General features: G+C 40.7%; 1 protein-coding gene across 2 annotated transcripts in view; it reads right to left on the bottom strand.

Annotated features, from left to right (window-relative positions):
• Positions 1 to 1910: 1910 nt before the first annotated feature.
• Positions 1911 to 11454, bottom strand: part of CERS3 (ceramide synthase 3) — a 147711-nt gene continuing 138167 nt past the window's right edge. For both annotated transcript variants that reach the window (XM_043922615.1, XM_043922616.1), the window contains exon 11: positions 1911 to 2860. In XM_043922615.1, coding sequence (XP_043778550.1) covers positions 2690 to 2860 — 171 coding nt within the window. In that variant the 3' untranslated portion in view covers positions 1911 to 2689. The remainder of the gene's footprint in view (positions 2861 to 11454) is intronic.

Below are 11454 nucleotides of genomic sequence, written 5' to 3'. Positions count from 1 at the left end.
AAAGCCCTAAAAGATATTACAGAACATGAATCTCTACCTCTTTGGAGGTAGTTTGGTGCTTCCAGCTTACCATAGGCAGTTGGAGTTTGCTTATCAATTTTACTTTCGATGTTCAAATAAGAAAAAAAAAAAAAAAAACTGGAGGATAATGCAACAACTAAACACTTTTTTACTTCAAGCAAGAAGATATTTGGTACAGAGACCAAAATAAATCAAGGAAAATGTTTCTGTTAACTGGAAAATAAAAATAATATCTTAGTGTGACCTTTCACCAAAAATAGAAAAAAATAATAATAATTCAACAGCTATGCTTGAACAGCTGTAACTGGAGGCATTTGAGGTTTATAATATATATTATACATATAATGTTATTGTATTCATAAAAGCAGATATTATACAGAGAAACCCGACACATTTTTTCTGTTGTTCTAACAATTCCTCAAAAAGAAATTTTGTTGGGAAAGAATCCTGAAGGTTTAAAAATATATATTTTTACTGAAAAAACAAAACAAAACTGCCAACACCTTTACCATATATAGTGTCCTTTGTGCTGCAGGGGCTACGGCTCCCATTGGTGGAGCCTGTGTGGGTTTCACTGGTCCCTGTGGTCTCAGCTTCCACTTACTTGGCTTTGTAATATGGACCCTCAGCAAAACAGGATGAAGATGCAAATGTGACCAAAAAATATGAGAGACTGGGTGGGGAAAAGCTGCATATTCTGCTCAGCTCCTCCCCCGCAAGGTTCTGCCTCTCCTCAGTCAGCCACCTGAGAAAGCCTGGGGGGCCTGAATGCGAGCCTCAGATGAAGCACCCCTGTGGGGGCTGAGAGATGTCTACTGACCTACCAGCCCCTACCTGTCCTTCCAAAGAAGTAGGCGGCCCAGGAGCTGATGCTGACTCAGACCTTATCGGGGACGTTCTCCAGACTTTCTCTTGTTCTGTGTTACTGCTTTGCACTCTGGTTGGCTTGGACTGCAGAGATTTATAGTGCAGCATCTCCTTCTGTTTCCAAGACCTCCTTTGCTCAGGAGCTCAGGTGCAAGCTGCATCCCAGATGCTGGGCTTCTTGAATGATGGTGACTCGGGGAGCAGCCTGACCTGGTCCAGTGCCCTTGTGGACCCCATGGCCTGCTGGGTAGCTCTGCTGGCTGAGGGGGTGGCTCAGGACACAGCAGGAATGCATCCCTCTCAGAGAGGAAACAAGGAGAAACCAGCAACATACAAGGAGTGGGGCCCAAACTCCCTTCTCTTGGCCATGGAGCCTGAGGGACAAGAACCTGGGGGACATGAGAATTACCTTTGGAGAGCTAACAAACAGTCACCAAATAAAGTGGAAACAGCTTTCTGGGTACTTGCATTTCCAGGTGTCTCCAGACACATTTAAAAGGAATTCTTCAAGACTATGCCTTTTGTTTAGGCCCATTCAGTGTCAAGTTTCACCAGGCTGCTCTCCCAAACAGGGCTGGGATCACAGTGAAAGGAAGGCCAGGGCTGGGGTCAGAGTGGAGAGAGGGTCAGGGCTGGGGTCAGAGTGGAGAGAGGGTCAGGGCAGGGGTCACAGTGGAGAGAGGTCAGGGCTGGGGTCACAGTGAAAGGAGGGTCAGGGCTGGGGTCACAGTGGAGAGAGGTCAGGGCTGGGGTCAGAGTGGAGAGAGGGTCAGGGCTGGGTCACAGAGGAGAGAGGGTCAGGGCTGGGGTCAGAGTAGACAGAGGGTCAGGGCTGGGTCACAGAGGAGAGAGGGTCAGGGCTGGGTCACAGAGGAGAGAGGGTCAGGGCTGGGGTCAGAGTGGAGAGAGGGTCAGGGCTGGGGTCAGAGTGCAGAGAGGTCAGGAATGGGGTCAGAGTAGACAGAGGGTCAGGGCTGGGTCACAGAGGAGAGAGGGTCAGGGCTGGGGTCAGAGTGGAGAGAGGTCAGGACTGGGGTCATGGTGAAAGGAGGGTCAGGGCTGGGGTCAGAGTGGAGAGAGGTCAGAGCTGGGGTCAGAGTGGAGAGAGGTCAGGGCTGGGGTCACGGTGGAGAGAGGGTCTGGTAATAGGAACACCACAGCTACAGTATGTGCTCTCATGCCCATTATTATCTCATTTGATCCTTACTCCATCCCTGTGAGGGGACAGGGCACGCCTGGTTCTTCCCATTGGAGAGATGCAGCACACAGAATGGAAGGCTTAAATATTGTCCACAGCAGAAGGGGGCCTGTGAGCCCTGAAGCCTGGCCCCTTAGTTTGGTCCTGCCACCACTGCTCCTTTGCTATCTCTAGCTCACTTTTGGGAAGTGAGTTATCTCTGTGGCCAAACACACCTGGAAAAAGTGGGTTGCCTTAGCACTTCTCAAATCATCATGAACACAGGCAAGGTGGGAAGGGGAAGGCCCACAACCAAGTTGGCTCCAAGTGTCTCAAATGCATGAATGGGCACAATTAGAACTAGAAGGGTTCTCTGGAGAAATCTTTGAAGCCTGAGTCCTAACTCCAGTAAAGTCCACTGGGATGCTTATATTCAACATTTTAACACAAAAACAACATTTTGTTAAATACATCTTAGGAGGGGGAAGGTGGTGATAAAGAAGGAAGGAAGGGCAAAATCTGCGGTCCCTCTGGGTCAAGGCCACAGCGGTAGAGGAGGGCGCACGTCCCGCTCCCGGCAGCCCTTGTAGGGCGCTGGGCACTGGGAACTATGCGGGTCTCAAGCTAACAGCCATGCTGACCATTGGGGATGAGGTGCCTGTCGGCCCCAAGGCTGTTCTTCAAATGGTCTGTCTCTTTGCCTCCCGTGGCTTCTTCCTTCTCCTCTTCCTCCTCTTCCTCATCTTCTTCCTCTTCATACTCACCCTCACTATCACTCCTCACATCCCGGATGCTCTAGACAAAGAAAACAATGGGCTGTGAGTGACAACTTTCCATAAAGACTCTTCGGTGAATAAGCAAACAAATGGGCCCGGTTCAGAGGTATGACTCCCTTCAGAGAAAACACATATTCATCCACACAACCAAACATTCACCAAGACAGAACATATCAGGAATCATAAAACAAACCTTCACAAACTTAATCGAAATTATGAAAAGTATCTTCATGTCCTAATGGAATTAAGCTAGAAATTGTATCAAAAAATAATACGGAAATTTCAAAACACTTGGAAATTAAACAACACCTTATAAATAAATCAAGGGATCAAAAGAGTAAGTCTCAAGAAATACTAGAAAATACTTTTAATTAAAATAAAAATACAACATATTAAACTTGTTCATGTAGTTAAAATAGTGCTCAAAAGGAAATGTATACCTTATAAATGCTTATATTAGAAAAGAAGAAAAGGCTCTATTGATATAAGCTTCCAACTTAAGAAACTAGGGGAAAAAAGAAATGAAAAATAAGCTCAAAGTGAGCAAAAGGGAGGAAATAACAGAGATGAGAAATCAATGAAATTGAAAACAGAGGTTACCTGAGTAGTCTTAAAACTATGAAAAAAAAATATGTAGTTTAAAATCTTCTGAAAAAGAATATCATCAGAACAGATGGCTTCACTGGCAAATTTCATGAAACATATAAAGGAGAAAAACACCAAATCTCTTCCAGAAAAAAAGAAGAGGGAACACATCCCAATTTACTTTATGAGGCCAGATTACCCTGATACCAAAACCAGACAAAGACAGTGTAAGAAAATACAACTACAGACCAATATCTTTAATGAACATAGACTTTAAAATCCTCAACAAAATGTTCCAAACCGAAACTAGTGATGTATAAAAAATAGTACACCATGAGGTTTGTCCCAGTAATGCAAAGCTGGTTCAATGTTTGGAAATCAGTGAATGTAACCCCTTGGACTGCAAGGAGATCCAACCAGTCCATCCTAAACGAGATCAGTCCTGGGTGTTCACTGGAAGGACTGATGCTGAAGCTGAAACTCCAATACTTTGGCCACCTCATGCGAAGAGTTGACTCATTGGAAAAGACCCTGATGCTGGGAGGGATTGGGGGCAGGAGGAGAAGGGGACGACAGAGGATGAGATGGCTGGATGGCATCACCGACTTGACAGGCATGAGTTTGAGTAAACTCTGGGAGTTGGTGATGGACAGGGAGGCCTGGCATGCTGCGATTCATGGGGTCGCAAAGAGTCGGACACGACTGAGTGACTGAACTGAACTGAACTGAATGAACCCATCATATTAATAATATAAAGAAGTAAAAATGATTACATTAATTGACGGACAAAAATCATATGAAAAAATTCAACATCCAATCATGATTTTAAAAAAACAACAACTTTGAAAACTTCTCTGCAAAGAAGGACTACTTGTTGGCGAATGACTGAATGCTTTCCCTCTAAGACTAGGAACAAGTCTGGATGTCCACTTTCACCATTCCTATTCACATTGCATTGGAAATTCTAGTCAATGAAATAAGGCAAGAGAAAGAAACAAATGTCATACAAATTGGGAAGAAAGAAAAATATCTTTATCTGCAGATGACACATTTATTTTTTAACTTTTTACTTTTTTTGCTCATGCCACATGGCATGTGGGATCTTAGTTCCCTAACCAGGGATCGAACTTGGACCCCCCACATTGAAAGTATGGAGTCTTAACTGCTAGACTGCCAAGAAAATCCGCAGATGACATTATTATTTATATAGAAATATAAAGAATCAACCCCAAAACTCCTAGAATTAATATATGAGTTTAGCACTAAGGCTACAGCATAAAAGGTCAACATACACAATCTCTGTCTCTCTGTGTGTCTCTGTGTTCTCTCTCTCTCACACACACAATCTTGATTTCTAAACGCTAATGTAAATGTAAGTTAGTAAGTAAGTTAAGTCGCTCAGTCATGTCCGACTCTGTGACCCCATGGACTGTAGCCTGCCAGGCTCCTCCAATCATGGGATTTTCCACGCAGGAATACTGGAGTGGGCTGCCATTTCCTTCTCATGTAGTAAGCTGAAAATGTCCTCAAAAATATTATGTCCTAATTCCTGTGATCTGTGACGGTTACCTTACATGGTGAAGTTTTTTGCACATGTGATTAAATTAAGGATTTTGAGATGAGAGATGATCATGGCTTCATAAGAGGGGCAGAGGGGATCTGACACAGAAGAAAGGAATATGAAGACAGAAGTAGAGACTGCAGTGATATAGCCATAAGCCAAGGAATGCTGGCAGCTACCAGTGGTTAGAAGAGCCAAAGAACTGATTTCCTGCCACACAGTTTTGATTTCTACTCAAAACTGATCATAGACTTTTGACCTCCAGAACTTCAGAAAGTAAAGTTCTGTTGTTTTAAGCCACCAAGTTTGTGGCAGTTTGTTACGGCAGTCATAGTAAACCAACATGACTAGAAATTTCCAACTAAAACAGAAAATTAAAATTTTTTAATTAAAAATTAAAATTGAAAATTAAAATAGTTTTGCAAAACAAAACACTTAGGTACAAGTATAACAAAGCATGTATAGGATCTTCATGTAAAACCTGCAAAACTCTGATAAAAGAACTCAAAGATCTAAATAACTAAAGAGACATACTATGTTCATGACTTGGAAGTTTTAATACAGTAAAAGTGTTAATTATCCCCAAATTTATGTATAGATTCCACATAATACCATTTAAAATCTTAGCAAGATTTCCTACAGATAAGCTGATTCTAAAATTTATATGGAGATGCAAAGGAACTAGAATAGAGAAGGCAACAATGAAAAAGGAGAACAAAATTGGAAAACTTGAATTACCAAATTTTAAGACTTGACTATAAAGTTACAGTAATAAAGACTGGATGGTATTAGCAAAGGGGTAAACACATAGATTAATGAAACAGAAAAGAGAATCTAGAAATAGACTCACACAAATATGGCCAATTGAGTTTTGACAAAGGTACAAAAGCAATTTAATGGAGAAAGGGTAGTCTTTTCAACAAATGATGCTGAAACAATTAGAAATCCATAGGCAGAAAGTAAATTTTAACCTTATACAAATGTTAACATAAAACGAATCGCTTTAAACGTAAAATATAAAACTACAAAACTTTCAGAAGAAAACGTACAACCTAGGGTTGAGTAATGAGTTCTTTGACATGATACAAAAAGCATATTCCATTAAAAAAATTATAAACTGTACTACATCAAAATTAAAAACTTTTGCTTTGTAAAAGAAACAATTTAGAGAATAAAAATACAAGTTGCAAACTGGGAAGTATTATTTGCAAATCCCATATTCAACTTGTAGGATAATAAAAAATTCTCGTAACAATACGAAAAAAGTTTTTTAAATGGGAAAATATATAAAAATAGACACTTCTGTGAGGATACAGGCTGTCCACATGAAAAGATGTTCAACATCATGAGCCATTAGGAAAATGCAAATTAAAATCATGATTAAATTAAAAATTTAATTTAAATTAAAATTTAAATTATAATTTTATTCTAAAATTAGAATGAAAATTAAAAATTCTGAGAATACCAAGTGCTGACAAGGATGCAGAGTGACTGGAAGGAACTCTTATGCATTGCTGATGGAAATGCAAAATGGCATAGACACTTTGTCTCAGCATTCCTACCCGAGTATCTATCCTAGAGTCAGATACAATATTAATGTTTACACAAAAGCAAATGTTTACAAAAACTCTATTCATAATTGCCAAAAATTGAAAGCAATCCAAATGTTTTTCAACAAGTAAATTAGTAAGCAGTTGTACATCCATAAATAGAGACAAACTTCTGATATTTATAAGATACTGGATGTACCACAGCTTCCTTATCCATTCATCTGCTGATGGGCATCTAGGTTGCTTCCATGTCCTGGCTATTATAAACAGTGCTGCGATGAACATTGGGGTGCACGTGTCTCTTTCAGATCTGGTTTCCTCAGTGTGTATGCCCAGAAGTGGGATTGCTGGGTCATATGGCAGTTCTATTTCCAGTTTTTTAAGAAATCTCCACACTGTTTTCCATAGCGGCTGTACTAGTTTGCATTCCCACCAACAGTGTAAGAGGGTTCCCTTTTCTCCACACCCTCTCCAGCATTTATTGCTTGTAGACTTTTGGATAGCAGCCATCCTGACTGGCGTGTAATGGTACCTCATTGTGGTTTTGATTTGCATTTCTCTAATAATGAGTGATGTTGAGCATCTTTTCATGTGTTTGTTAGCCATCTGTATGTCTTCTTTGGAGAAATGTCTGTTTAGTTCTTTGGCCCATTTTTTGATTGGGTCATTTATTTTTCTGGAATTGAGCTGCAGGAGTTGCTTGTATATTTTTGAGATTAATCCTTTGTCTGTTTCTTCATTTGCTATTATTTTTTCCCAATCTGAGGGCTGTCTTTTCACCTTGCTTATAGTTTCCTTTGTAGTGCAAAAGCTTTTAAGTTTCATTAGGTCCCATTTGTTTAGTTTTGCTTTTATTTCCAATATTCTGGGAGGTGGGTCATAGAGGATCTTGCTGTGATTTATGTCGGAGAGTGTTTTGCCTATGTTCTCCTCTAGGAGTTTTATAGTTTCTGGTCTTACATTTAGATCTTTAATCCATTTTGAGTTTATTTTTGTGTATGGTGTTAGAAAGTGTTCTAGTTTCATTCTTTTACAAGTGGTTGACCAGTTTTCCCAGCACCACTTGTTAAAGAGGTTGTCTTTTTTCCATTGTATATCCTTGCCTCCTTTGTCAAAGATAAGGTGTCCATAGGTTCGTGGATTTATCTCTGGGCTTTCTATTCTGTTCCATTGATCTATATTTCTGTCTTTGTGCCAGTACCATACTGTCTTGATGACTGTGGCTTTGTAGTAGAGTCTGAAGTCAGGCAGGTTGATTCCTCCAGTTCCATTCTTCTTTCTCAAGATTATTTTGCATGGAAGCAACCTAGATGCCCATCAGCAGATGAATGGATAAGGAAGCTGTGGTACATATACACCATGGAATATTACTCAGCCATTAAAAAGAATTCATTTGAACCAGTCCTAATGAGATGGATGAAGCTGGAGCCCATTATACAGAGTGAAGTAAGCCAGAAAGATAAAGAACATTACAGCATACTAACACATATATATGGAATTTAGAAAGGTGATAACGATAACCCTATATGCAAAACAGAAAAAGAGACACAGAAATACAGAACAGACTTTTGAACTTTGTGGGAGAATGTGAGGGTGGGATATTTCAAAAGAACAGCATGTATACTATCTATGGTGAAACAGATCACCAGCCCAGGTGGGATGCATGAGACAAGTGCTCCGGCCTGGTGCACTGGGAAGACCCAGAGGAATCGGGTGGAGAGGGAGGTGGGAGGGGGGATCGGGATTGGGAATACATGTAAATCCATGGCTGATTCATATCAATGTATGACAAAACCCACTGGAAAAAAAAAAAAAAAAAAAAGATACTGGATGAATCTCAAAGGTTTTAAGTCAAAAGTTTGTTTCAAAAGGTTACCTACCAAAAGACATACTAATGTACTTTTTCATGACATTCTTTAAAAGACTAAACTGTTCACTTATGGTGAACAGATAAGTGCTGCCAAGAGCTGGGGTGGAGGGAGGAGCTATTGGAGTGATAGAATTATTCTATATCCAGATTATAGCAATGGCTACACAAACCTACACTTGTGTTGAAATTCACAGAACTGTACAACAGTACAAAAATATTTTACTGATGATAAGTTTAAAAATAAAACCAGAGTATTTCTTGTTATAAAGCAAACATGATGGTTTCCCCAGTAAACATCTGCTAAGTAAAGTATTACTCATGTGAGCATTTTGGTTGTCAGGATATTTTTACTTTGAGGGATAGGATGTTTCCTGTTTTCTTTATGCAGGAATGTCCTTCCAAGACAGTTCTTAATAAAGAGTTATATGTTTTTCCTTGGCTTCATGGTGTTCTGAAAGGAATTTTGCCAGGAAAACTCCTAGTGGAATAAAATTGTTCCCAAGGAAGGCAGATGGAACTGTCACAGATCAGACTTCACTACAAAAGATAAAGATGGTGTGAACTATTAAAACAATACCAAGAACTCAAGTTCTGTGCAAGGCCAGCACTGGACATGATCTCTGACACTCTAAGCTGGTTCACAAACATATCTATTAACCTTAACCTAGAGCAGAAAAAACTATGGACCGTGAGACTGTTTCCTCACACATCATTTTTCAAAATGACATCCATAACCATAAAGGTTTTCCCTCTTGTGACCTGAAGACTAAAACTGACCACCTCTGGAGATTCCTGGGGTATGTGTAACCAAACACTTCTTTGTGCGAACAAAGGCCTAAATAACACCAACACCAACACCGATGTACACGTTCTGCTGTCTTAATCACAGAAATACAATTTCATAGGCTCTTTTCTGTACGTTCTGCTCTTTTCTACAACACAGAAAGGGTCTCAAAATAAACAAAGCTCACTGTAAACCCTGAGGAATAAACTTGGCATCTCATCAGTTAAGACGCAACAAAGAAAGGCAACCTTCCCACAACTGGCTGGGAGCCAGGATCAGGGTGCTGCCCCCGGCAGACAGAGTCCTTCAGGGAAGGGCCATGCTTGGTTGATGTTTGCTTTCATGAACAATGCCCCTTGGCTCTCCTTGTCATTATTTAAATGATTTTTGTAGGGAACAAGGGGAAATCTGAATCAGAACAAAGAAACTAATTTCTCCCTGAAAATGAAAGTGTGAACTGTTAGTCACTCAGTCCTGTCCAACTCTTTGTAACCCGCCTCTGCCCCCCATCATGGACTGTAGCCCACCAGCTCCTCTGTCCCTTGGATTCTCCAGGCAAGAATAGTGGAGTGGGTTACTATTCCTTTATCCAGGAGATCTTCCTGACCCGGGGATTGATGCCGGGTCTCCTGCACTGCAGGCAGATTCTTTACCGTCTGAATCACCACTGACTCCACCCCTAATTTCTTCCTAGAAAGGCATACAAGCATCTTTTCACTCCATTAAAAGTTACTTATTTACTTAATATGGCTGTGTTGGGTCTTCCTTGCTCCACTCGGGCTTTCTCTAGCTGCAGAGCGCAGGCTGCTCTCTAGTTGAGGTGCACAGGCTTCTCATTGCAGTGGCTTCTCTCCTTGTGGAGCACGGGCTCCAGGTGCACAGGCTCCAGTAGTTGTGGCATGCAGCCTTAATAGCTGGGGCTCTCAGTCTCCAGAGCTCGGGCTCAGTAGTTGTGGCACATGCACTTAGTTGCTCTGCGGCACATGGGATCTTCCTGGACCAGGGATCGAACCTGTGTTCCCTGCATTGGCAGGTGTATTCTTAACCACTGGACCACTAGGGAAGTCCATTTCCACCCCTTTCTCAGGACTTGAGTAGCTGCTTTAGCTGAGAGATAAATTCATCTTGGAGGATGCTCACCATAGCCTGAAGCCACATCCTTCATTCAGCACCCTCACCTCTAAGAAGAGGGCTTGGACCATATAGGGACTTTGGAAATGCATGACATCCTCACAGTCAGAAAGATTGACTTTCTGAGCACTGTTGACTTTTAGTAAGCATTGGCTAGGGATGCCATACATCTTACAATGTGCATGACATCCAAATGTCCTGCCAGACCTGCATTTGTAATTATTCAGGCCTGGAACCTAATTCCATTTTACATTCAGGCACAGGAATTCTTGCATGGCTGTTAATATATTCTCAATTCTTCAGGAATGCAATTACGTACATAAATCAAAGGAAGACTATACTTCATTTTGTTCAGAACTTTACAGTTTCAGAAAGCCATGTCACGGATAGCAACTCTACCAGTGGCATTGAAGACGGCATCATCTGAATTTGCAGCTGCCCCACTCATGGTGAGTCTCCATATAAGCAAACATAGCACCTGTCAACACAGTACATTCTCTAGTGCTCTCATGTACACATTACACATGAAGTGCATATTTTATGAGAAATGTCTTTCATCTTATTTCTTTTTTATTACAGTTGTGGCATTATATTACTTTTTTGAAATTATGCTTTTAGGTGAGTGCTATTACCTAGGAATTTAAATTCAGGCTAGTGAAGGGAGTGTGGGTCCAATAAAATGGAGAACCACTGCCCTTGGTGGTGAAGCTCAGAAAGGATTTCCTGTTAGTAAGAGTTGTTAGATGAATGATGAATGGTTGCACATTATACAAACTTTAATAATGTAAACTGGAAATTGAGTGGTGTTCATAAATATTAATAAAACCTCATATTATATTCAATTTCATCTTGTATATGCTACCTGTAATACAACAACAGTAATGAAATCTTTAAAGGGTTAATTTTTTCCACTGTCCTGAAAATCCTCTATGCTCTGCCTGTTCATCCCTCCCTCCTGCCTAATCACTGGCAATCACTGATCTTTTTATTGTTGCCACAGTTTTGTCTTTTCCAGAATGCCTTGCTGTTAGAGTAATACAGTATTTAGCTTTTAAAATTAGCTTAGTAACAAACATTGTTAAACAAAAGGAAATGAGCTATCAAGTTTTTTCATAAATTAATAGCTCATTTC

The sequence above is a fragment of the Cervus elaphus genome, chromosome 13 (genome assembly GCF_910594005.1).
Source record: "Cervus elaphus chromosome 13, mCerEla1.1, whole genome shotgun sequence".
Classification (NCBI taxonomy): Eukaryota; Metazoa; Chordata; class Mammalia; order Artiodactyla; family Cervidae; genus Cervus; species Cervus elaphus.
This window is presented reverse-complemented; position numbering and strand designations above follow the sequence as displayed.